The 25,576-nt window shown below is 47.0% G+C and overlaps 1 protein-coding gene across 1 annotated transcript in view; it reads left to right on the top strand.

Annotated features, from left to right (window-relative positions):
• LOC141107394 (sodium/hydrogen exchanger 2-like) overlaps window positions 1-25,576 on the top strand; it is a 92,920-nt gene that overhangs the window by 1,675 nt on the left and 65,669 nt on the right. The window contains exons 2-4 of the mRNA XM_073598097.1: window positions 13,380-13,840; window positions 19,034-19,284; window positions 24,713-24,930. Coding sequence (XP_073454198.1) covers window positions 13,380-13,840; window positions 19,034-19,284; window positions 24,713-24,930 — 930 coding nt within the window. The remainder of the gene's footprint in view (window positions 1-13,379; window positions 13,841-19,033; window positions 19,285-24,712; window positions 24,931-25,576) is intronic.

The raw sequence follows: 25,576 nt of genomic DNA, 5'->3' as shown, positions 1-25,576 counted from the left end.
AAATTTAGACCAAAATTGTATTTTGCTACATTTTTTTGGTGAAAACAACCCAAATCAGTGTATTATTATTTAGTCTGTAGGAAAGTTACAGAGTCCACAAATTATGGGAGATTATATCCGAAAATCGATCAATCCTGATTTATTGACGGCCCGATCTCATTTCTTGAGCCCCGAAAACGGCAGGAAAGTAGAAATACCCCCCAAAATCGCCCCCTTTTTTTGGAAAGTAGACAGTCCGAGGTATTTAGTAGGGGGCATTGTGAGTTTTTTGAAGTTATAATTTTTTTTACAATTTTTTGAAAAATTAAGAAAGTAGAAAAACATATATATATTTTTTTTGTCATCATATAACAAGTGTGGTGGTGATCAGGGACACTGACTGGTGACAGTACGAAAAAAAGAAAAAAAAAATGTTATGCTGTCATTTCTTTTTTTTTTTTTTTTTTTTTTTATTACATTTTTTTCTCTTTTCTAGTTTTTTTTTTTTTTTTTTTAGCACACTGTGACCAGAGCAATATAATGTTACAATAGTACTACTCTGGGGATGTGATCAGGATTTTTTTTTTTTTTTTTTTTTTTACACATTTTGTTTGCTTATATAGCGATGTATTATACTGAAAGATTCATTCAGTTTCTTTTGTTGTGATTAGCTGTGATTGGCCAAAGCTAATCACATGGTACAGATGGGCTGTGGTTGTCCCTGTCTGTACCCACACCTCCCAACTTTTTGAGATGGAAACGAGGGACACTTATTAGCAAAAGTATGTAGGCATAGGACATAGGCATATATTGGCTTTGGACATTGACAAATGCAGCCATTTAGAAATCGGATGAAAGGTTTAGCGCTGGGAAAACACTTTTTGAAAGATAAGAAGTGCGTTTTATATACATCTATATAAATCAGACCAAAATGAGGGACAACTGAGGAGGGAAGAGGGACATTGTTCCAAATCAGGGACAGTTGGGAGCTATGTGCACCATTGGGTACTATGTGACCAAATTGACCAATCACAGCTAACAAGACAATTGTACACAATGGATGGAATGAAAGGAAGCTCTGCGTTGCTTACAGTTATCATGCGACCTGCTGTGATTGGTCACGGTGGTCACATTGTGGTTCACGGCACTCAGCCGGTGACAGATCATCCCGCTACGTCATATGACGTCCAGTCAGGGCGGGAAGGTGTTAAAAAAATAAGGGGACTCTCTTTCCCTTAGGACCCTTTTACACTAGGGGACCAATCGGGTGCTTCAGGCTCTGATAAGCGCTCTGATGTAAGGGGGGACTCTGATGAGCGCTCTGATGTAAGGGGGGACTCTGATGAGTGCTCTGATGTAAGAGGGGACTCTGATGAGTGCTCTTATGTAAGGGGGGACTCTGATGAGCGCTCTGATGTAAGAGGGGACTCTGATGAGTGCTCTTATGTAAGGGGGGACTCTGATGAGTGCTCTGATGTATGGGGGGACTCTGATGAGCGCTCTGATGTAAGAGGGGACTCTGATGAGTGCTCTTATGTAAGGGGGGACTCTGATGAGCGCTCTGATGTAAGGGGGGACTCTGATGAGTGCTCTGATGTATGTGGGGACTCTGATAAGTGCTCTGATGTATGGGTGGACTCTTATGAGTGCTCTGATGTATGGGGGGACTCTGATGAGTGCTCTGATGTAAGGGGGGACTCTGATGAGTGCTCTGATGTAAGGGGGGACTCTGATGAGTGCTCTTATGTAAGGGGGACTCTGATGAGTGCTCTGATGTAAGGGGGGACTCTGATAAGCGCTCTTATGTAAGGGGGGACTCTGATGAGTGCTCTGATGTAAGAGGGGACTCTGATGAGTGCTGTTATGTAAGGGGGGACTCTGATGAGTGCTCTTATGTAATGGGGGACTCTGATGAGCGCTCTTATGTAAGGGGGGACTCTGATGAGCGCTCTGATGTAAGGGGGGACTCTGGTGAGCATCTTGATGTAAGGGGGGACTCTGGTGGGGACTGTGATGTAAGGGGGGACTCTGGTGGGGACCCTGATCTAAGGGGGGGCTCTGGTGGGGACCCTGATGTAAGGGGGGACTCTGGTGGGGACACTGATGTAAGGGGGGACTCTGGTGGGGACCCTGATGTAAGGGGGACTCTGGTGGGGACCCTGATGTAAGGGGGGACTCTGGTGGGGACACTGATGTAAGGGGGGACTCTGGTGGGGACCCTGATGTAAGGGGGGACTCTGGTGGGGACCCTGATATAAGGGGGAGCTCTGATTTAAAGGAGACTGATGGGCATCCTGAAGCAAGGGGGGCCCCTGCGAATACTTATGTAAGGGGACTCTTATGAGGACACTGGCATAATGGGGATACTAATGAAAAGGGGGGACATTGATGTAAGAGGGACTCTGATGGGGACTCTGATGTGAGGGAGACTCTGATTTAAGACTGATGCTGATGTATAGTGGGGGGGGGGGGAGTGGTCCTCTTACTAAACTGTTTGGGGACTCTGATATAAATTACCCGAAAAACACCCAGAAACCCTTTAAATAAAGAAGTAAATATTTTTTTTGGGGGGGGAATAAATGTCATTTAGGAAGCTCAGAATTGGGTGTTTCTCTCTGTGGATTTGCAGTGGAAATGTTCGGCTCGCCCCTCATTGTAATCAGACAAGCCGTCAGCTGATAGGAAATGATACAAATGTTTCTTTGTAGCATTTATAATACACTTTGTGTTTCATCATATTTACTGACTTGCCACCCAATCACATCCCCGGTACATCGGTGGTCTTCAAGTGGTTGTATCGGGATGATCTGCAGCTGCCGGCATCACCCCGGTATCGGGTCTTTAGAGCAGACGGTCGGTCCAGCATACACACAAACAGCGACCGCCCCGCGCATGTGAGGTATCGCCGCAAACGTCGGATCATGGGCGGTAATTCTCGCACCAGACCTCCTCTGTAGATATAAAATGGTAAACCGTAAAATCTTTTAAAGCGTTGCCTGTAGATAGTAATATTTATGTTGTTTTTCGCCGTAGCGCCGGAGCATGCGCAATTTTAAAGCCTGACATTTTTTGGTATCTACTTATTCGGTGTAACATCATCTTTTATAGATATAGGAGAAGTTGTGGGAGTTTTAAGGTTCATGTACTGATAAATCGATCCAGGAAGGTATATTTAAAAAATAAAAACATTTTATTTAAACAATGGTTAAAAAAATTGTCTAAAAACAATTTCACAACAAGTACATAAAGTACAGTCCTTATGGATACAGCAACTTAGACGGAGTTCCCAACATGTTTCGCCCTCAATCTGGGCTTCCTCAGGGGGTTGCTGTCCAGTTGGAGCACAAGCCTTCTAATAAAGAAAAATATATACAATAATATCAATACAGAGCATTTTTCTACAAATTCTAAAAATTCTCTGTATTGATATTATTGTATATATTTTTCAAAACATTGGAACAACACTCCTAAGGCCACAAATCAGTATGAGGTTGAATTTAGAGAAAAAATGAAGAGCCAAACGGCTCTAAATCGGACTTTCCAGGCAAAATGGAAGAGGATATAGTAAAATTGTATTTTATTCAAAAATAATTACAAACGAGTAAAGTAAAACATTTTTAAAAAAAAAACATACAATTCACACATAATGATCGTAAATATATGGCGTGAACAAAAGGTTGACACCAAATAGACAACAGTGAGCCCCTGTGCGTCTACACGTTTCGCTGTTTTGCTTCCTCAGGACACACTCGGGGGTTGTTGAAAGGAAAAGGGTTCACTCTCTTGTCAGCTCAAAGCTATCCCCACAAGGAAGTCTCCCAAATGAACATCAGAGTATTAGCCGTGTAAAAGGCATGCACAAAAGGTTGACACCAAATAGACAGCAGTGAGCCCCTGTGCATCAACGCGTTTCGCTGTTTTGCTTCCTCAGGACACACTCAGGGGTTGATGAAAGGAAAAGGTCTCACTATCTTGTTAGCTCAAAGCTATCCCCACAAGGAAGTCTCCCAAATGAACATCAAAGTATTAGCCGTGTAAAAGGGAAATCTAGCCTCTGCCAGTGTTAGTATCCATGTATTATGTAGCATAAAGATATGAATATAACTCTCTCTTTGCTGTTTATTGTTCACCGGGGATCAACCGTGAAAACCAGGATCATTGGGAGAAGAAAGGGGGGTTTGGTGGAAACAAAGCCTCTTCAACTGTGTTCTATCCACAATATCAAGGACCTAGATGTTCATCCACATGCACAAACATATGTCCCTTTAGGAGCGGGATCACTGGCCTATCCTCCAGCTATTGAAGTTAAATACATCCATGTGGACTCCAAAAATCTATTGAGGCAGGCATCGATAGTATCAAGTTCAATCACCCCCCCCCCTCCGGTGGGAACGTCAACCACCTGTATATGTTTTTCTTTATTAGAAGGCTTATGCTCCAAGTGGACTGCATCCCCCTGAGGAAGCCCAGATTGAGGGCGAAACATGTTTAGAACTCCATCTAACTTGCTGTATCCATAAGGACTGCACTTTACGTACTTGTTGTGAAATTGTTTTTAGACAATTTTTTTAACCATTTTTTTTTTTAAATAAACGTTTTATTTATATACCTTCCTGGATCAATTTTATCAGTACATGCACCTTAAAAATCCCACAACTTCTCCTATATCTATTTAATTTAGGGATGTGGTGCTAATTTCAGTGGTTTGTCCATGGTTAAGAATGTATCATCTTTTATAGATTACAAAAATAATATATATATATATATATATTTTCTAGCAAAAAAAAAAAAAGATTTTCACATGGAAACAAAAAAGTGTCGGAAAATGCCCGGTCTTCAAGTGTTTAAAGTGAAAGCGGAGTTGCCCTTTAAATCTCAGAGTGGAACTGTCCGCACTCAGTGAGGAGCGTCCGGCAAGGTGCGCACACCTCACAGTTCACCACTCGAGGAGGGGCGGGGTCATTTCTTATCTGATCGGGTAAAAGAGATTTGATTTATTGTAGTTGAAGCCGTAGTGATATAAAATCGGGCGCCGCGTCGCTCTTCTAATGGCCAATTACGGAAACAGCTGGAAAACGGCTTTTTCATCCATTACCGGGCGCAGTCTGTGGGGAACGCTAATAGATCTGATTTATTATTCATGGTGCCCCCCCCCCCCCGAATAACCCGAGACAACAATCTCAGTTTCCAGAATCCGACACTTTGTAACAACTTCCAGAGAGATGTAACCATTGTGTCCTCTGTCAGATATACAAACCATCAGCGTCTGTGTAATAGGCATGAGCAATTTGTTTTGTTACAAATTTGTTTTTTTTTCAAGAATTTCGACAAATATTTGGAAATTCGAAAATCCGAAAACCCAAAAATGTGAAAATCTGAAATAATAACGAACTAATAATAACTTAACTATTACTAACAATTAAATTATAGGTATTGGAATTTCCTTTCAAATTTGGCTGTTAGTGAACATAATGAACAAATTTATCTGAAGTTACGAACTATCCGAAATAACGAATGCCGCATCTAAATGAATGGAATGTAACAAATTAATGATAATAAATAATAATAAAAATGTTTTATTAATATTATTATTTATTATTCATTTGTTCCGTACCATTTGTTTAGATGCGGCATTCGTTATTTTGGATAATTCATAACTTCGGATAAATTTGTTCATTACGTTCACTAACAGACAAATTTGAAAGGAAATTCCAATACCTATCATTTATTAGTTAGTTATTGGTTAGTTAGTTAGTTATTCTTTCAAATTTTCGAATTTTTTAATTTACAAATTTTTCGAATTTATGAATTTTTCCAATTTTACGAATTTCGATCATAACTAATGACCTGAAACAAAAAAAAAAAAAACCAACACATTTTTCAGCAGTCCACATGTTTACTTTGTAATGGCGGTTTTTTTTTTTTTTCTATTGTTTCAACTTTTTTGATTTTTTTTTTTTTTCATTCTCTCTTTTTGTCCTGCTGACCATTATCACTGGTATAGAAAATGATGGGAAATCCAAATTTTGAGTTATCTTGAGAACAAGAATAGCAGGGAAATCTTACAAGGGGGGACACCTTTTCTGATGACAACTGAAGGAGGGGAAATCTCTCACTAAGTATTCTCTTCTCTCACTTCCTGTTTTGTCACCGGGGCAGGAAGTGAGGAAGATTCCACCCAATCTAGACACAGCAAAGAAAAGCCTGACAGAGGATCCAAACATTCCCTACTCTATCCAAAAAAAAAAGTTTGGGCATTGTATACAGAGGCATAATTAAAAACTTCAGGGCCCTGATGCAAACAGCCATGAAGGGCCCCCTGAACCCGTCCCAGGGCTCTTTCCATCGGTCCCAGGACCCTTGCCACTGATCCCAGGTTTCTTCCTACTTGTCCTGGGGCCCTTTCTGTTGGTCTCTAGGCCCTTTCCATTGGTTCCGGGGGCCCTTCCCACTGGTCCCAGGGTCCTTGCCATCAGTCATGGGGCTCTTTCAAGCAGTCCTGGTGCCCTAACTACTGGTTCTGGGGCCCTTTCCACCAGTCCTGGGGCCCTTGTCATTGGTCTTGGGGCCCTTGTCATTGGTCTTGGGGCCCTTGCCACCAGTCCTAGGTCCCTTTCCAGCAGTCCCGGGGGCTCTTACCACTGGTTCAAGGGCCCTTTCCACTGATCCTGGGGCCCTTTCCACTGATCCTGGGGCCCTTACCACTGACCCAGTGGCCCATTATTACGGTCTTGCAGTGAGGCCTTTTTACATGTTCTGCAGAAAGCCCTCTTCCGGCCATCATGAGGCTTCCCCACAGTAGGGGAAACACCAGTCCCACCACTGATTGTATACATTTTTTATAGAAAACCTAAACCGGATATTTTCTTTCTTTTTTGTAGTTTGTACTTTCTGCAGTGAGACAAACAGGATATAAATCCCACACCTCCTCCCCTCCTGTGAGAACACCAAAGAACCTCCCCCTCCTACCCATCATCTTAGGAAGGAGACACTCCCACTGAAAGCCTAATGTCAGACTCTGAGCTGGTGTGCATTTTTGGTAAAATATAAAAGAGGATGTTTACGTCGAGTAAATAGATACCACACATGTCACGCTTTAAAATTGAAGCGTCCGTGAAACGGCGCAAAAATACAGTATCTAAAAATCTCTATAGGCCACATTTTAAACGCCTTTACAGGTTACCAGTTTAGAGTTACAGAGGAGGTCTAGCGCTAGAATTATTACTCTCGCTCTAAGGATCGCCATGATAACTCACATGTGGTGGACGCAAATTAGGTATGCGTTTGCCTTTGTGCATAAGCATAGGAGGGTGGGACGGAACAGAAAAATGAGGGAGGGGACAGTGATGCTACCTGTGAGTCACCCAGCCCTACCCTGAGCCACTCCCAGCCCAGAATGAAAACAAACAGGCCTAGTCACCAGCTAGGCCTGCCTAAATTTTCATACTCTGCTAGAAAAATCCTCTTTCTAGCACCTACCTAACTAGAGGATGCTTCACATGTTTTATTTGTTTATTTTATTTTTTAAAAATATATATATTTTTACACTGTCTCTTTAAAAAATGTGAGGCACCCTCTAGTTAGGTTTCTGTTTCTAGCAGAGTAGGGAAATTTAGGCAGGCCTAGCTGGTGACTAGGCCTGTTTGTTTTCATTCTCACTGTCCCCTCCCTCTTCTTTCTAGAAGGTGCTAGAAAGGAAGGAGGAGAGGAGAGGTGGAGCTGCCTGGGGTATTCTGAGGAGCCTTGACCAACTTGGATTGGCAGGGGGCAGGCCTCCTTAAATACTTGGGGTCAGTTTAGCTGGGGAGGAGTTGTCGGGTGGAAAAGCTGTAGTGGGAGAATGTGGAGGCTGTCGGGGCCCAAGGGGAGCTCCCTAGTCTGTGGGGGGGGGGGAGTTGTGACCCTGGGCCAGGGCTCGGGTGCATCCAGGAGGAGAGAAGAGATTTTGGAAGGAGAGGCACATGAGAGAGCAAGGAGAGGATAGCGGGAGAGAACACTGCTAAGAGTCTGCAGGGAGGACAACTGGTCGCAGCCGAGAGAGCTGGTGAGTGAGTACAGTTGGGAGGACTGGTGAGTGAGTACAGTCGGGAGGACTGGTGAGTGAGCACAGTCGGGAGGACTGGTGAGTGAGTACAGTCGGGAGGACTGGTGAGTGAATACAGTCGGGAGGACTGGTGAGTGAGTACAGTTGGGAGGACTGGTGAGTGAGTACAGTCGGGAGGACTGGTGAGTGAATACAGTCGGGAGGACTGGTGAGTGAGTACAGTCGGGAGGACTGGTGAGTGAGTACAGTCGGGAGGACTGGTGAGTGAGTACAGTCGGGAGGACTGGTGAGTGAGCACTGGTGAGTGAGTACAGTTGGGAGGACTGGTGAGTGAGTACAGTCGGGAAGACTGGTGAGTGAGTACAGTCGGGAGGACTGGTGAGTGAATACAGTCGGGAGGACTGGTGAGTGAGTACAGTCGGGAGGACTGGTGAGTGAGTACAGTCGGGAGGACTGGTGAGTGAGCACTGGTGAGTGAGTACAGTTGGGAGGACTGGTGAGTGAGTACAGTCGGGAAGACTGGTGAGTGAGTACAGTCGGGAGGACTGGTGAGTGAGTACAGTCGGGAGGACTGGTGAGTGAGTACAGTCGGGAGGACTGGTGAGTGAGCACAGTCGGGAGGACTGGTGAGTGAGTACAGTCGGGAGGACTGGTGAGTGAGTACAGTCGGGAGGACTGGTGAGTGAGCACAGTCGGGAGGACTGGTGAGTGAGCACAGTCGGGAGGACTGGTGAGTGAGTACAGTCGGGAGGACTGGTGAGTGAGCACAGTCGGGAGGACTGGTGAGTGAGCACAGTCGGGAGGACTGGTGAGTGAGTACAGTCGGGAGGACTGGTGAGTGAGTACAGTCGGGAGGACTGGTGAGTGAGTACAGTCGGGAGGACTGGTGAGTGAGTACAGTCGGGAGGACTGGTGAGTGAGTACAGTCGGGAAGACTGGTGAGTGAGTACAGTCGGGAGGACTGGTGAGTGAGTACAGTCGGGAGGACTGGTGAGTGAGTACAGTCGGGAGGACTGGTGAGTGAGTACAGTCGGGAGGACTGGTGAGTGAGTACAGTCGGGAGGACTGGTGAGTGAGTACAGTCGGGAGGACTGGTGAGTGAGTACAGTCGGGAGGACTGGTGAGTGAGTACAGTCGGGAAGACTGGTGAGTGAGTACAGTCGGGAGGACTGGTGAGTGAGTACAGTCGGGAGGACTGGTGAGTGAGCACAGTCGGGAGGACTGGTGAGTGAGCACTGGTGAGTGAGTACAGTTGGGAGGACTGGTGAGTGAGTACAGTCGGGAGGACTGGTGAGTGAGTACAGTCGGGAGGACTGGTGAGTGAGCACAGTCGGGAGGACTGGTGAGTGAGTACAGTCGGGAGGACTGGTGAGTGAGCACAGTCGGGAGGACTGGTGAGTGAGTACAGTCGGGAGGACTGGTGAGTGAGTACAGTCGGGAGGACTGGTGAGTGAGTACAGTCGGGAGGACTGGTGAGTGAGTACAGTCGGGAGGATTGGTGAGTGAGTACAGTCGGGAGGACTGGTGAGTGAGTACAGTCGGGAAGACTGGTGAGTGAGTACAGTCGGGAAGACTGGTGAGTGAGTACAGTCGGGAGGACTGGTGAGTGAGTACAGTCGGGAGGACTGGTGAGTGAGCACAGTCGGGAGGACTGGTGAGTGAGTACAGTCGGGAGGACTGGTGAGTGAGTACAGTCGGGAAGACTGGTGAGTGAGTACAGTCGGGAAGACTGGTGAGTGAGCACAGTCGGGAGGACTGGTGAGTGAGTACAGTCGGGAAGACTGGTGAGTGAGTACAGTCGGGAGGACTGGTGAGTGAGTACAGTCGGGAGGACTGGTGAGTGAGCACAGTCGGGAGGACTGGTGAGTGAGTACAGTCGGGAGGACTGGTGAGTGAGTACAGTCGGGAGGACTGGTGAGTGAGTACAGTCGGGAGGACTGGTGAGTGAGTACAGTCGGGAGGACTGGTGAGTGAGTACAGTCGGGAGGACTGGTGAGTGAGTACAGTCGGGAGGACTGGTGAGTGAGCACTGGTGAGTGAGTACAGTTGGGAGGACTGGTGAGTGAGTACAGTCGGGAAGACTGGTGAGTGAGTACAGTCGGGAGGACTGGTGAGTGAGTACAGTCGGGAGGACTGGTGAGTGAGTACAGTCGGGAAGACTGGTGAGTGAGTACAGTCGGGAGGACTGGTGAGTGAGCACAGTCGGGAGGACTGGTGAGTGAGCACAGTCGGGAGGACTGGTGAGTGAGCACAGTCGGGAGGACTGGTGAGTGAGTACAGTCGGGAGGACTGGTGAGTGAGTACAGTCGGGAGGACTGGTGAGTGAGTACAGTCGGGAAGACTGGTGAGTGAGTACAGTCGGGAAGACTGGTGAGTGAGTACAGTCGGGAGGACTGGTGAGTGAGTACAGTCGGGAGGACTGGTGAGTGAGTACAGTCGGGAGGACTGGTGAGTGAGCACAGTCGGGAGGACTGGTGAGTGAGTACAGTCGGGAGGACTGGTGAGTGAGCACAGTCGGGAGGACTGGTGAGTGAGCACAGTCGGGAGGACTGGTGAGTGAGTACAGTCGGGAGGACTGGTGAGTGAGTACAGTCGGGAGGACTGGTGAGTGAGTACAGTCGGGAGGACTGGTGAGTGAGTACAGTCGGGAGGACTGGTGAGTGAGTACAGTCGGGAGGACTGGTGAGTGAGTACAGTCGGGAGGACTGGTGAGTGAGCACAGTCGGGAGGACTGGTGAGTGAGTACAGTCGGGAGGACTGGTGAGTGAATACAGTCGGGAGGACTGTGGGAAGGGCAGTGGAGAGAGATCATTGCAGCCAGGCTGGTTGGCAGGGTCTTAAAGTTGTTGTACACCCTGTACAACCACTTTTACCTACAGGTAAGCCTATATTAAGGCTTACCTGTAGGTTCTGGAAATATCTCGTAAACCCCCATGGTTTAGGAGATATTTACAATAAAGCCGCGCGCCAATGTCTAGGGCACATGCGCACTTTAGAAAGGGCAGATTGTGCCGTTTCTAAAGGGGGTCATGCCGTGACTGACGGCTCCCGCACGCATGCGCGGGAGTGACGTCACACGACTCCGGACAGTCACAGAGCCGGAGTTCACGGCCCCGGAAGGAAGAGGGGTGAAGATGGACGCTCACTGCTAGTGGGAACAGTGGTGACATCGCAGGCTTCGGTTTCAGGTAAGTGACACATAATGGGCTACTATGCGATGCGATGCATAAAAAGTAGCCCATTATGCTTTACCTTTGCAGGGAAATAAAGAGGAAGTAAAACCCATCAGGGTTTACTTCCCCTTGATAAGAATAAAAAATGAATCAGCGCGAAATAGTATATAACAAGAGCAGCAGCTGAACACCTGGGTCAAAATTCAAATCCCTCAGCAGACATAACAAAACAGAAAGTGCAGCGCTAGTAAATGAATGATAAGAAAGGACTAAAAAACAGGATAAAGCACAATACAATCCACCACAGTGTGTGAATAATCAGTCCATATATCCGGTCCGCATAAATCTTCAAAGTGTGGAAAACTGCATGCTTGCAAAAACGGTGATTCCAGGAGCCCACCACCACGGTAACAAATGGCCTCTCACCTGATGTAGTGGACCCTTTGATTATAGAGGGTCAGAAAACGCCTTTTTCATAAACCAATAGGTATGCAGCATATCAGTCAAGGACCAGGTACAGGACACTCCAATACGGCCATATAAAATAAAAGTGGCAAAAGGATAGTGCTCTCCGTTTGGTAAACTCCTTATTCAATGTATAAAATAGAAACACTCACATATGTAGTACTTGATACAGGCAGACAAGCGAAAATGAAGATCCTCCGATCTTCCGAACAGCATAGCAGATGCGCAGTGGCCGCGGGTGACGTCACGACGTTCCTCGTTCTGGACGTGTTGCGTCCCAGTGAGCGGGGACTTCATCAGCAGATGAGGAACGTCGTGGGCACCCGCGCTATATGCTAGGTACGTAGCCATGGCAACAGTACACTAAACGTAATGGACCTCAAGCTCACCCGGAAGTCGATCCGGATGTACCCCTTATAGAGGAATAATCAGTGAACGGAAGTTTCACTCGCAAACATCAATAAAAAGAAAACGCATCAATCCTAAAGAGGACATGTGCACTAATCCCAAACAGAGTTATGAACAAGCCCTGGGAAAAGTTTCATAATAATAAAGAATCAAAAATGATTCTATATTATATAAAAAATAATAAAAAATAATTTTAAAAAATAATAAAAAATAATTAATAAATAATAAATAATTTCGTTTACTTCCCCTTGAAGAGACTTATCTGGGAGCGGTAGCTGAGCAGAGGACAGTTTGCACCTGAACTATTTCTTCTCCACAGGGGCCCGAGGTCCCTGCCTGCAAAAGGCAATCCACTGAGGCCTGGTTGAGTTAGTGTCAGGCCTAACCTTGCTAGCTAGTCTGGAGGAGTAACAGTCTGCAGCAAGTGTTGTGCTGGAGAGAAGACTGGAGTGTACTGTAGACGTCCCAAGCAAGTTACACTGAATCTTCTGGACATCCCATAATTTTCTATTCCCATCCAAGTTCCATCCCCTCAAATAAAAAAAAATAAATAAAAAAACAAAACTTATGGACTGTTCTGTGTCTCAGAGTGTCTGAGAGATGGATGCGGGGCTGGGCAGGGTGACAGGTGAACCACAACATTCAGCAACCCCTACGGGGGGCATGGCTACAAATGTTTGGATCACTTATCTCCTCTGCCTTTAGGTGCATCGGATCAGACAAAGATCGGTGTGATCGGATGATTGTACAAGCCAGTACCAGCTTGTAAACAGGAAACCGGAAACCAGAAGTGACAAAACCCAGGTCATCTCCAGTTCCTAATACCATAGAGATGATCAGAGACGATCTGGTCTCCTAAAACCTCTATGGTCAACTGGCAGCACCACCGGTTTCAGTGTTGGGCTCCCCGATCGCACAGGAGAGGAGGGGCCTGGAGATGCAGCAGCGGAAAAGGTAGGACAACCCCCTCCCACTGCCTGTATAAGCAATCCAGTGGCTAATTAGCCATTAGGATGGCTTTTACATTAAGGGAATCGCTGGCTGAAAAAAAAAAAAAAAAATACTGAGATGACGCTTGTAGCTGCAGGCATCACCCCGGTAGAACCACTTCAACCCAAGGACATACAGGCAGGTCCTAAGCGAAGGAAGTGGTTAAAGTGAACCTGTCACTAAATTTACAATTCTATACCAATAACATTGTAACTTTTGTAGTTTGTATTGTGAGTAGGAATTTCTAGGTGGGTGGGTAACCTGGCAAACGTTCAACCTCAGAAAGCTGATGCTTTAATAATATGTTCTTGTTATTGTAGGCTTCCATTTGTCACGCTGGGTCACCACGGTGGTGCCTGAGAGCTGTGTCCTGGTCATCGTGGGCTTGGTCATGGGCGGTATTATCATAGCGGTGGATAAGCAGGCTCCGGTCATGAACAGCGATATCTTCTTCCTCTACTTGCTGCCTCCCATCGTCCTGGATGCCGGTTATTTCCTGCCCATCCGTCCCTTCTTCGAGAACATAGGCCCCATCCTGTGTTACGCGGTGCTGGGGACCCTCTGGAACGTGTGTGGTGTCGGCCTCTCTCTGTACGGTGCGGGCCAGGTGGAGGCGCTGGGTCTGCAGAACGTCTCCCTCCTCCATAATCTCTGGTTCGGGAGCCTCATCTCCGCCGTCGACCCCGTGGCCGTCCTGTCCGTGTTTGAGGAGATACACGTCAATGAGAAGCTCTACATCCTGGTGTTCGGGGAATCTCTGCTGAATGACGCCGTGACTGTGGTGAGCCTCCGAGATATCGGCCAAAACCCACCCAGATACCGGGGACTCCGGGGAGGGCCATACTGTCTTTGTATATACCAGCCTTTCGAAATCAGGGTTCCTTCAGAGGTTGTGAGGGCTTCCTTGAGTAGTGCCAGGCTGACCTCTCGTGATGGTCCCTGCTTACCTTCGCAGAGCCAACAACATGTGACCAGTGGAGCCACTGATCTCAACTCAACTGATCTACATAACCAACCACTGGCAATATTTTTTTTTTACTATGGTAAGGGGGGGGGCATAGTTCCCACTGACCACCAATGTAAGGGACATTCTTCCCACTGATCACCAATGTAAGGAACATTCTTCCCACTGATCACCAATGTAAGGAGCATTCTTCTCACTGATCACCAATGTAAGGAACATTCTTCTCACTGATCACCAATGTAAGGGACATTCTTCTCACTGATCACCAATGTAAGGGACATTCTTCCCACTGATCACCAATGTAAGGATCATTCTTCTCACTGATCACCAATGTAAGGAACATTCTTCCCACTGATCACCAATGTAAGGGACATTCTTCTCACTGATCACCAATGTAAGGAACATTCTTCCCACTAATCACCAATGTAAGGAACATTCTTCCCACTGATCACCAATGTAAGGGACATTCCTTCCACCAGGCTTTTACTTGCCATAGTGATACTGATGGAGGGACCTCTAATGATGAGGAAACTGATGAAGTGACCTCTAATGAGGGGGGCACTGATGGAGGGACCTTTGGTGATGGAGACACTGATGGAGGGACCTCTAATGAGGGGGACTCTGATGGAGGGACCTCTAATGATGGGGATAATGAGGAGGACACTGATGGAGGGACCTCTAATGATGGGGACAATGATGGAGGGACCTCTAATGATGGGGACAATGATGGAGGGACCTCTAATGATGGGGACGATGATGGAGGGACCTCTAATGAGGGGGATACTGATGGAGGGACCTCTAATGAGGTGGATACTGATGGAGGGGCCTCTAATGAGGGGGACACCGATGGATGCTATATGGGGCTGTCTCTTTGCTGAATTTGACCATCTCTTTGCTGAATATATGGAGCAGCTCCTCCCGTCCCCTGCCTTGCTGATAGGATGACGTTGATGGTGGGGCGGGCCACCCTGGAGAGGACATAGGCTGAATCCTGCCTCTGCCCTGCCAAAGGTAGGACTGTGCAGGGGAGGCAGAGAGTAAAAGGGGGGCACTGTGATTAGAGAGAAAAGTGGAGGGGGCATGACTGCAAGGGGAACTTTGATGGGGGGCTGTGATTGCTAGGGGCACTGTAAAGTAAAGGTGCATTCCCCTTTATATCACAGTGCCCCTGTACATTACAGTGCGGAAGACCAACTCCGCGAATATCCTGTCACCAACCTCCCCGCTCAGTCTAAAATGCCCAGGCTTGTTTTTGTCCCAGTCCAGACCTGCTTCCCACTGACCACCAATGTAAGTGAAGTCAAAATCAAAGGGCCCTTCTGCACTGACCACCAATGTAGGAGGTAGACATGGGCCGAGCACCCCCCCCCCCCCCCGTTCGGAGCAGAACTCACGAACAGGGGACATGTTCTAACCCGAACCCCATTGAAGTCTATGGGAGCCGAACAGGAAAAAACAAAAGTGCTCATTTTGAAAGCTTATATGCAAGTAATTGGAAATAAAAGTGGTACGGGGGTCCGGGTACTGCACTGGGGGACATGTATCAATGCTAATTTTCTTTTTAAAAACAGTCGTTTTTTCAGGAGCAGTGACTGAAAAATGAAAAATTCCTTTAATCCTTTAAATATAGTGCCTGGGGGTCCTGTAAAGTGGCACATCTGTAGCATGTATAGAACCTGCTGCAGCAAAACTGACATTTCTAAAGAAAAAAACAACAAGTCAAATCCCATTTAAAATGACTCGTGGTTACAATTGCCGGCACGGGTCTGGTATGGACTTTAAGGGGAACGTCACGCCAATTTAAAAAAAAAAAAACAGCGTTGGGTCCCCCCCAGAATCCATACCAGACCCTTATACGGGCATGCAGCCTAGCAGGTCAGGAAAGGGGGGGACGAGCGAGCGCCTCCCCCACCTCCTGAACCATACCAGGCCACATGCTTTGGGGCTCTGCCCCGCCACCCCAAAGCACCTTGTCCTCATGTTGATATGTTGATGGAGACAAGGTCCTCATCCCCACAGCCATGGCCGGTGGTTGTGGGGGGCTTATCAGAATCTGATCAGATCCCGCCCCCCCCCATGTGAATGAGTATTGGGTGAACCAGCACTCCGCTTTTTGGGATGATTGGCCGCCGAATGCCTCCTCTGCGCTTTGACAGTTCTTATATAGGTAAGGGCGGGGCCACCTGGCAACGTCACCTGGTCACCCAGCAAACACCGATCCATGACTTACAAGGGAACGGGGCCACCAGGTGGCATTGCCAGGTTGCTCCGCCCTTACCTATATAAGAACTGTCAAAGCACAGAGGAGGCATTCGGCGGGAGGCCGTCTCAGAAGGCGGAGCGTTTTGGGGGGTTTTTTCGGGTCGGCAAGCGGCATGATTGACGATGGATTTAAATCGAGGGACAATATTTTTTTTATTTTTTAATACAGGAATTGTCAAAAACTTGTCTCCTGTTTTTATATTTTTTTGTACACTTTTTTGGTGAATGAGTAGGGGTACCCAATACTCATTCACATGGGAGGGGGCTGGGATCTTGTCAAAGGGGGCTTCCAGATTCTGATGAGCCCCTCGCCCGCAGACCCCCACAACCACCGGACCACGGCTGTGGGGATGAGGCCCTTGTCCCCATCAACATGGGGACAAAGTGCAGTGGGGCAGGGGGGAAGAGAGCCCTTCCGCCCCAAAGCACCTATCCCCCCCATGTTGAGGGCATGTGGCCTGGTATGGTTCAGAAGCGGAGGGGGGGGGGCTCGCTTGTTCCCCCACCTTTCCTGATCTGCCAGGTTGCATGTCCGGATAAGGGTCTGGTATGGCTTTTGGAGGGACCAAAAGCCATACCAGAGTTGTAGTGGGAGTTGTAGATATAATGATTGCAGGGGGTTCCTGTGGGGATAAAAGCCTGAGAAAGGCCAGTATAAGCCGAGCACCGCTGGACTCAGAATCTGGTATTGCTCCGTGTAGGCACTTTGTATAACTGCCCAGCAGCCCCTGACATTGACTCAGCAAAGTGTTTGACCTCTGATCCATGCAGAACTCCTTCACCTAAAGATTATTTGGGTTTCCTTACATGATCTGCCCATTTCAACTCAACCCCCAACTCCAACATTTTAATGGGAATCAAACCAGAGTTTGACTAGGATAGTTCATAACCCTCCATTTCTTCTTATTGGGTCATTCTTTGGTGGATTTGTTAGTGTGTTTTATTGCATTGAAAGACTCATTTCTATTTTCAACTTTTGGAGAGATGGCGTGACATTCTCATCGGGCACACAAAGCAACTCTGACCCCTAACATTTCCACCACCATGCTTCACAGCTGGTTCTTCTTCTGAAATACTGTTGTCTGTTAACAGCAAACATGTCTACTGTGATCAAACAACTCTATCTTTGATGGATCAGTCATCTGCACATTGTTCCAGAAGGTCTGGTCTTTGTATCAGGCCTCTCCAAACTTTCTAAACAAAGGGCCAGTTTTTCTCTCCTTAAAATTTTTTAGGGGGGCAGACTGTGGCAAATATTCTAGCATCAGTAGGATTAAACAATACCCCATGATTGGTATTGGGGGGTAATAGTGCCCCATCATTGGTGTCAGTGGGAGGAATAGTGCCCCATCATTGGTGTCAGTGGGAGGAATAGTGTCCCATCATTGGTATCAGTAGGAGGAATAGTGCCCCATCATTGGTATCAGTGGAAGGAATAGTGTCCCATCATTGGTATCAGTGGAAGGAATAGTGTCCCATCATTGGTATCAGTAGGAGGAACAGTATCCCATCCTTGGTGTCAGTGGGAGGAATAGTGCCCCATCATTGGTATCAGTGGGAGGAATAGTGACCCATCCTTGGTGTCAATGGGAGGAATAGTGCCCCATCATTGGTATCAGTGGGAGGAACAGTGACCCATCCTTGGTGTTGGTGGAGGAATAGTGTCCCATTGTTGGTATCAATGGGATAAATAGTGCCCCATCATTGGTATCAGTGGAAGGAATAGTGTCCCATCATTGGTATCAGTAGGAGGAACAGTATCCCATCCTTGGTGTCAGTGGGAGGAATAGTGCCCCATCATTGGTATCAGTGGGAGGAATAGTGTCCCATCATTGGTATCAGTGGAAGGAATAGTGCCCCATCCTTGGTGTCAGTGGGAGGAATAGTGCCCCATCACTGGTATCAGTGGGAGGAATAGTGAACCATCCTTGGTGTCAGTGGGAGGAATAGTGTCCCATCATTGGTATCAGTGGAAGGAATAGTGCCCCATCCTTGGTGTCAGTGGGAGGAATAGTGCCCCATCACTGGTATCAGTGGGAGGAATAGTGAACCATCCTTGGTGTCAGTGGGAGAAATAGTGCCTCATCATTGGTATCAGTGGGAGGAATAGTGACCCATCCTTGGTGTCAATGGGAGGAATAGTGTCCCATCATTGGTATCAGTGGGAGGAACAGTGACCCATCCTTGGTGTTGGTGGAGGAATAGTGTCCCATTGTTGGTGTCAGTGGGGGAATAATTCCCCAAGGGCTGGATAACAACAAGTAAAGGGTCACAGTTTGGCGTTCTCTGGTCTTTATGGTGAATGGTAATCTGTAATCTTTCTGTGATGTTCTTTTTGGACAGCAGAGACGTATTCCAGGCACACCTCCCATGCAGATTGGGGCAATCTCTTTCTGGTTTTTGTAGATTATTTTTCTTACAGTGAAATGAGTGATTTTAAATAATTTGGTGATCCTTTAAAATCCTTCCCAGACTCCTAGACATCTACAATCTTCTTTCTGAAGGCTTCTATTGGTCCCGGCACAATGGCACCTCACATGTCACTAGAGGACACCTGACCCAAAATATCATTGTCCATTCTCCGTACCGTGGTCCCAAAAAGTCAGCAGCCGACCTTTAAACTTTTATGGGGTTATTTACAATGTTTCCTTCCCTGTAATATAACATAATATGATATAATATAACACAATGTAATATCATGTGATCTCATGTATGATAAATATAATGACAGGGATGTCTTCCCGGCAGGTTCTATATAAGCTGTGTGAAGCGTTCAGTAAAATGTCGGACATTCTGCCATCGGATGTCTTCATCGGCGTTGGGACGATCTTCCTGGTGGGGATCGGAGGAGTTCTGATTGGACTCGTGTTTGGCTTTGTGGCAGCGCTGACAACAAAATTCACAGAGCACATCCGTGTCATCGAGCCGCTCTTCGTCTTCCTGTACAGTTACCTGGCGTACCTGACCGCCGAGATCTTCCACCTTTCCGGCATCATGGCGTAAGTGAGATCCCCCACTACATCCGTGAAAGAGCACCCATCACTTCCAGACGTTTATACAGTATCTCACAAAAGTAAGTACACCCCTCAGTGACATTTGTGTAAATCTTTTCTTCTATCTTTTCATGTGACAACACTGAAGAAATGACACTTGTCTACAATGTAAAGTAGTGAGTGTACAGCTTGTATAACAGTGTAAATTTGCTGTCCCCTCAAAATAACTCAACACACAGCCATTAATGTCTAAACCGCTGGCAACAAAAGTCAGTACACCCCTAAGTGAAAATGTCCAAATTGGGGCCAATTAGCCATTTTTCCCTCCCCAGTGTCATGTGACTCGTTAGTGTTACAAGGTCTCAGGTGTGAATGGGGAGCGGGTGTGTTAAATTGGGTGTTATTGGTCTCACTCTCTCATACTGGTCACTGGAAGTACAACATGGAAACCTCATGGCAAAGAACTCTCTGAGGATCTGAAATAAAGAATTGTTGCTCCACTTAAAGATGGCCTAGGCTATAAGAAGATTGCCAAGACCCTGAAACTGAGCTGCAGCACGGTGGCCAAGACCATACAGAGGTATAACAGGACAGGTTCCACTCAGAACAGGCCTCGCCATGGTCCACCAAAGAAGTTGAGGTCACGTGATCAGCGTCATATCCAGAGGTTGTCTTTGGGAAATAGACGTATGAGTGCTGCCAGCATTGCTGCAGAGGTTGTAGGGGTGGAGGGTCAGCCTGTCAGTGCTCAGACCATACGCCGCACACTGCATCAAATTGGTCTGCATGGCTGTCGTCCCAGAAGGAAGCCTCTTCTAAAGAAGATGGTCAAGAAAGTCCACAAACAGTTTACTGAAGACAAGCAGACTAAGGACATGGATTACTGGAACCATGTCCTGTGGTCTGATGAGACCAAGATAAACTTATTTGGTTCAGATGGTGACAAGCGTGTGTGGCGGCAACCAGGTGAGGACAAAGACAAGTGTGTCTTGTCTACAGTCAAGCATGGTGGTGGGGGTGTCATGGTCTGGGGCTGCATGAGTGCTGCCGGCACTGGGGGGCTACAGATCATTGAGGGGACCATGAATGCCAACATGTACTGTGACATACTGAAGCAGAGCATGATCCCCTCCCTTCAGAGACTGGACCGCAGGGCAGTATTCCAACATGATAACCACCCCAAACACACCTCCAAGACCACCACTGCCTTGCTAAAGAAGCTGAGGGTAAAGGTGATGGACTGGCCAAGCATGTCTGCAGACCTAAACCCTATTGATCATCTGTGGGACATCCACAAATGGAAGGTGGAGGAGCACAAGGTCTCTAACATCCACCAGCTCTGTGATGTCATCATGGAGGAGGGGAAGAGGACTCCAGTGACAACCTGTGAAGATCTGGTGACCTCCATGCCCAAGAGGGTTAAGGCAGTGCTGGAAAATAATGGTGGCCACACAAAATATTGTCACTTTGGGCCCAATTTGGACATTTTCACTTAGGGGTGTACTGACTTTTGTTGCCAGCGGTTTAGACATTAATGGCTGTGTGTTGAGTAATTTTGTGGGGACAGCAAATTTACACTGTTATACAAGCTGTACACTCACTACTTTACATTGTAGACAAGTGTCATTTCTTCAGTGTTGTCACATGAAAAGATAGAAGAAAAGATTTGCACAAATGTGACTGAGGGGTGTACTTACTTTTGTGAGATACTGTAGATACCCAACATGTCATGCTTTAAAATTTCACATGCCCATAGAATGGCAACAGACTGCGACACATAAAAATCTCCACAGGCAACGCTTTAAAAATGTTTACAGGTTTAGCAATACAGAAGTGGTTTAGTACTAGAATTATTGCTCTTGCGCTAACGTTCGCGGTGATACCTCACATGTGTGGTGCGAAAGGTTCCAGGTTTTGGTCAATGAGAGGTTGAAATAGGCACCACATCCCAATTGTAAGCAAAAATAGGGACACAAAAAGCGGGACTTTAAAGGTGCCAAAATAAGTTTACAACTTTGTCACACAGAGTAAAAAAAATATTCATATTTTATTTAATATCATGTTTAAAAAAATCTTAACAATGCTCACATTGACATGCAATTCATACAACAATGCAGCCACTTCCGCTTTACATGTTTCGTCCAGAAGAGCTTCCTCAGGAGGCTTAAGGGTGCTGCATGAAGATGATACTATAAGTGAAAAAGACAAACACTTATGAATATTTACAATAGTTGTATTATATAAAATATATAAATGCGTGGTGCGAACACCGTTTACATAGGCATGTGTGACCTACATATGCGTTCGCTTCTGCGCGCAAGCATGGAGGGATAGGGGGCGCTTTAGAAATGTTTTCATTATTATTTATTGTATTTATTTTATTTTTATTTTTACACAGTCCCTTTAATTTTTTTTTTTTAGCACTTTTATTTGCATCACAAGAAATGTACACATCCCTTGTGATAGAAATAAGGGATGACAGGTCCTCTTTATGGAGACATCTGGGGGGATCTATAAGACCCCAAATCTCTCCTCTACCCTGGAGAACATGAGATCACATAAAAAACAAAAAAAAAAAACACAACATTTTGATCTCATGCTTTCCAAAAGCAAAAACAAATGTCATCTGCCCTAACCGGAAGTGACGTCATGACGTCGCTTCCAGTTTCCTAGACCATAGAGATGGCCCAGGGACCTTCCGTTCCTCAGGCCAGCTCTATCACAACTCAGCAACACTGCCAGATCGGATACCGAGCTCCTCGATCACACGGGGGACCCCAGACTGGTTGCCAGCTGTCCGGGATTCACGGGGACAGTCCGGGTTTTAAATCATCAGTCTGCCTGAAAACCGGACAAGTTATTCAGACCGGACTGTGGCTCCCTAAGATAGCTGGAGAGAGAAATGGGTGTTCTCCTCCCTCCAGCCTGCGGGAGGTGATAGAGAGCCAGTACAGCTCCGTGTCAGCACGAAGGTACTGCAGGGGAGTGAAGACTGGAGGGAAGGAGGAGGAGCTATATTGTTTTCAGTTTTGATCTGTGAGTACAGGGGGAAGGGGGGAGGAGGACAACTTTGATGTGTGGAGGGACACCCGGGGGTATGTGATGTAAGAGGGACTCTGATAGGGGCTCCTGATGTAAGAGGGACTCTGATGGGGCCCCTGATGTAAGAGGGACTCTGATAGGGACGCCTGATGTAAGAGGGACTTTGATAGGGTCATATGATATAAGGAGTGACTCTGATAGAGGCACCTGATGTAAAGGGGACTCTGATAGGGGCCCTTGATGTAAGGGGGACTCTGATAGGGGCCCCTGATGTAAGAAGGACTCTGATAGTGGCCCTTGATATAAGAGGGACTTTGATAGGGTCCTATGATATAAGGAGGGACTCTGATAGGGGAACCTGATGTAAAGGGGACTCTGATAGGGGCCCCTGATGTAAGAGGGACTTTGATAGGGTCCTATGATATAAGGAGGGACTCTGTTCGAGGCCCCTGATGTAAGGGAGACTCTGATAGGGGCCCTTGATGTAAGGGGGACTCTGATAGGGGCCCCTGATGTAAGAAGGACTCTGATAGTGGCCCCTGATATAAGAGGGACTTTGATAGGGTCCTATGATATAAGGAGGGACTCTAATAGAGGCACCTGATGTAAGAGGGACTCTGATAGGGGCCCCTGATGTAAAGGGGACTGTGATAGGGGCCCCTGATGTCAGAGGAACTTTGATAGGGTCATATGATATAAAGAGGGACTCTGATAGGGGCACCTGATGTAAGAAGGACTCTGATAGGGGCCCCTGATGTAAGAGGGACTTTGATAGGGTCCTATGATATAAGGAGGGACTCTGTTAGAGGCCCCTGATGTAAGGGGGACTCTGATAGGGGCCTCTGATGTAAGAGGGACTCTGGTAGGGGCTGCTGATGTAAGAGGGACTCTGATAGTGGCCCCTGATATAAGAGGGACTTTGATAGGGTCCTATGATATAAGGAGGGACTCTAATAGAGGCACCTGATGTAAGAGGGACTCTGATAGGGGCCCCTGATGTAAAGGGGACTGTGATAGGGGCCCCTGATGTCAGAGGAACTTTGATAGGGTCATATGATATAAAGAGGGACTCTGATGGGGCACATGATGTAAGAAGGACTCTGATAGGGGCCCCTGATGTAAGAGGGACTTTGATAGGGTCCTATGATATAAGGAGGGACTCTGTTAGAGGCCCCTGATGTAAGGGGGACTCTGATAGGGGCCTCTGATGTAAGAGGGACTCTGGTAGGGGCTGCTGATGTAAGAGGGACTTTGATAGGGTCAAATGATATCAGGAGGGACTCTGATAGGGGCACCTGATGTAAGAAGGACTCTGATAGGGGCCCCTGATATAAGAGGGACTTTGATAGGGTCCTATGATATAAGGAGAGACTCTAATAGAGGCACCTGATGTAAGAGGGACTCTGATAGGGGCCCCTGATGTAAAGGGGACTCTGATAGGGGCCCTTGATGTAAGAGGGACTTTGATAGGGTCCTATGATATAAGGAGGGACTCTGTTAGAAGCCCCTGATGTAAGGGGGACTCTGATAGGGGCCCTTGATGTAAGGGGGACTCTGATAGGGTCAAATGATATAAAGAGGGACTCTGATAGGGGCACCTGATGTAAGAGGGACTCTGATAGGGATACCGAGGGTTGGCACCTTTGTTTTTCATTTGTTCTGCATACTACAAAAAAATAGTTGCATGCCGCTAAAGTGTTTGGTTTTGGCTTTAAGAAAAGGTGATGACCTTAGCCCAGAGAGACACCGGCAGGTGATGGGAGAAGAGGAACCGCCCCTCCCCCCCGCCACCTATGGAAGCAATCTAGTGGCTGACAGCTACAACCACCATCATCCTGTTATAACTAAACAAAGCCAATGATTCAGCAGCAAGCGGTTAAATAGTGCCCGCTGCAATTAAATGTAAACAGAGGGTTAAAAGTAATAATCCCGGGGACCATCCATCCCATCCATCTTCAGATGTAACCTCCGGAGTACGGGTCAGAACACTGTCATAGGATCAGGACTGGCTCTTCACCAGGACGATACTCCATGTTCACTGTGAATTGGAGCAAATTGTAAAAGCAAGGTAAAGTCCGCACACAACACAATGATACACAATAGCAATCCTAAAATATGTGTGTGGACGGCCCTCCCTACTTCCCGTTCCCACCCTCCAGGTCCTCACACATCTATCTGCAACACATACTGTACATATTCTACAAAAGGACTGGTATTTTTTATTATTAGCCCGTACACTCTGGTGTGTGGAAAGATATGGTTATGTAGTGTAGTGGGTGGGGTTAGAGTCTCAGCCAGGTTTTTACTTGTCTTGTGTTGAATTAAAATCTCCCGATTTGGCTCCTCTGTACTCAGGATGTCTCCTTTGACAATTTTGTGTTGATCTTTCCAGAATTGTCACCTGCGCCATGACTATGAAGCGCTATGTGGAGGCCAATATATCCCAGAAGTCGTACACGACGGTGAAATACTTCATGAAGATGTGGAGCAGTGTCAGCGAGACCCTTATCTTCTTCTTCCTCGGCCTCTACACGGTGGGGAACAACCATGATTGGAACTGGGCCTTCATCATCCTCACCCTCTTCTTCTGCCTCTTCTGGAGGGCCTTAGGTAAGCCGACCACAACCAGCCTATCTAGGGCTAGCTTCAGTTTACTAACCATTACATGATCAGGGCATTTCAGATGAAGTCCACCATTACCACCACTATCCGCCCTCATCACCCAGAACAAACATAGACCACACCAATACAGACAACACATGACCAGGGCACTTCAGATGAAGCCCACCACTACCATCACTATCCACCCTCATCACCCAGAACAAACAGACTACACAATACAGACCACACATGACCAGGGCACTTCAGGTGAAGCCCACCACTACCATCACTGTCCACCCTCATCACCCAGAACAAACATAGACCACACCAATACAGACCACACATGACCAGGGCATTTCAGATGGAGCTCACCACTACAACCACTATCCACCCTTATCACCCAGAACAGACCACACAATACAGACCACACATGACCAGGGCACTTGAGATGAAGACCACCACTACCATCACTATCCACCCTCATCACCCAGAACAAACAGACTACACAATACAGACCACACATTACCAGGGTACTTCAGATGAAGCCCACCATAATCCACCCTCATCACCCAGAACAAACATAGACCTAACAATACAAACCACACATGATCAGGGCGTTTCAGATGGAGCCCACCACAATCCACCCTCATCACCC

Source organism: Aquarana catesbeiana, linkage group LG09 (assembly GCF_042186555.1).
Source record: "Aquarana catesbeiana isolate 2022-GZ linkage group LG09, ASM4218655v1, whole genome shotgun sequence".
Lineage (NCBI taxonomy): Eukaryota > Metazoa > Chordata > Amphibia > Anura > Ranidae > Aquarana > Aquarana catesbeiana.
Note: the sequence above shows the minus strand (reverse complement) of the source record. Positions and strands in the feature narration are given on the sequence as shown.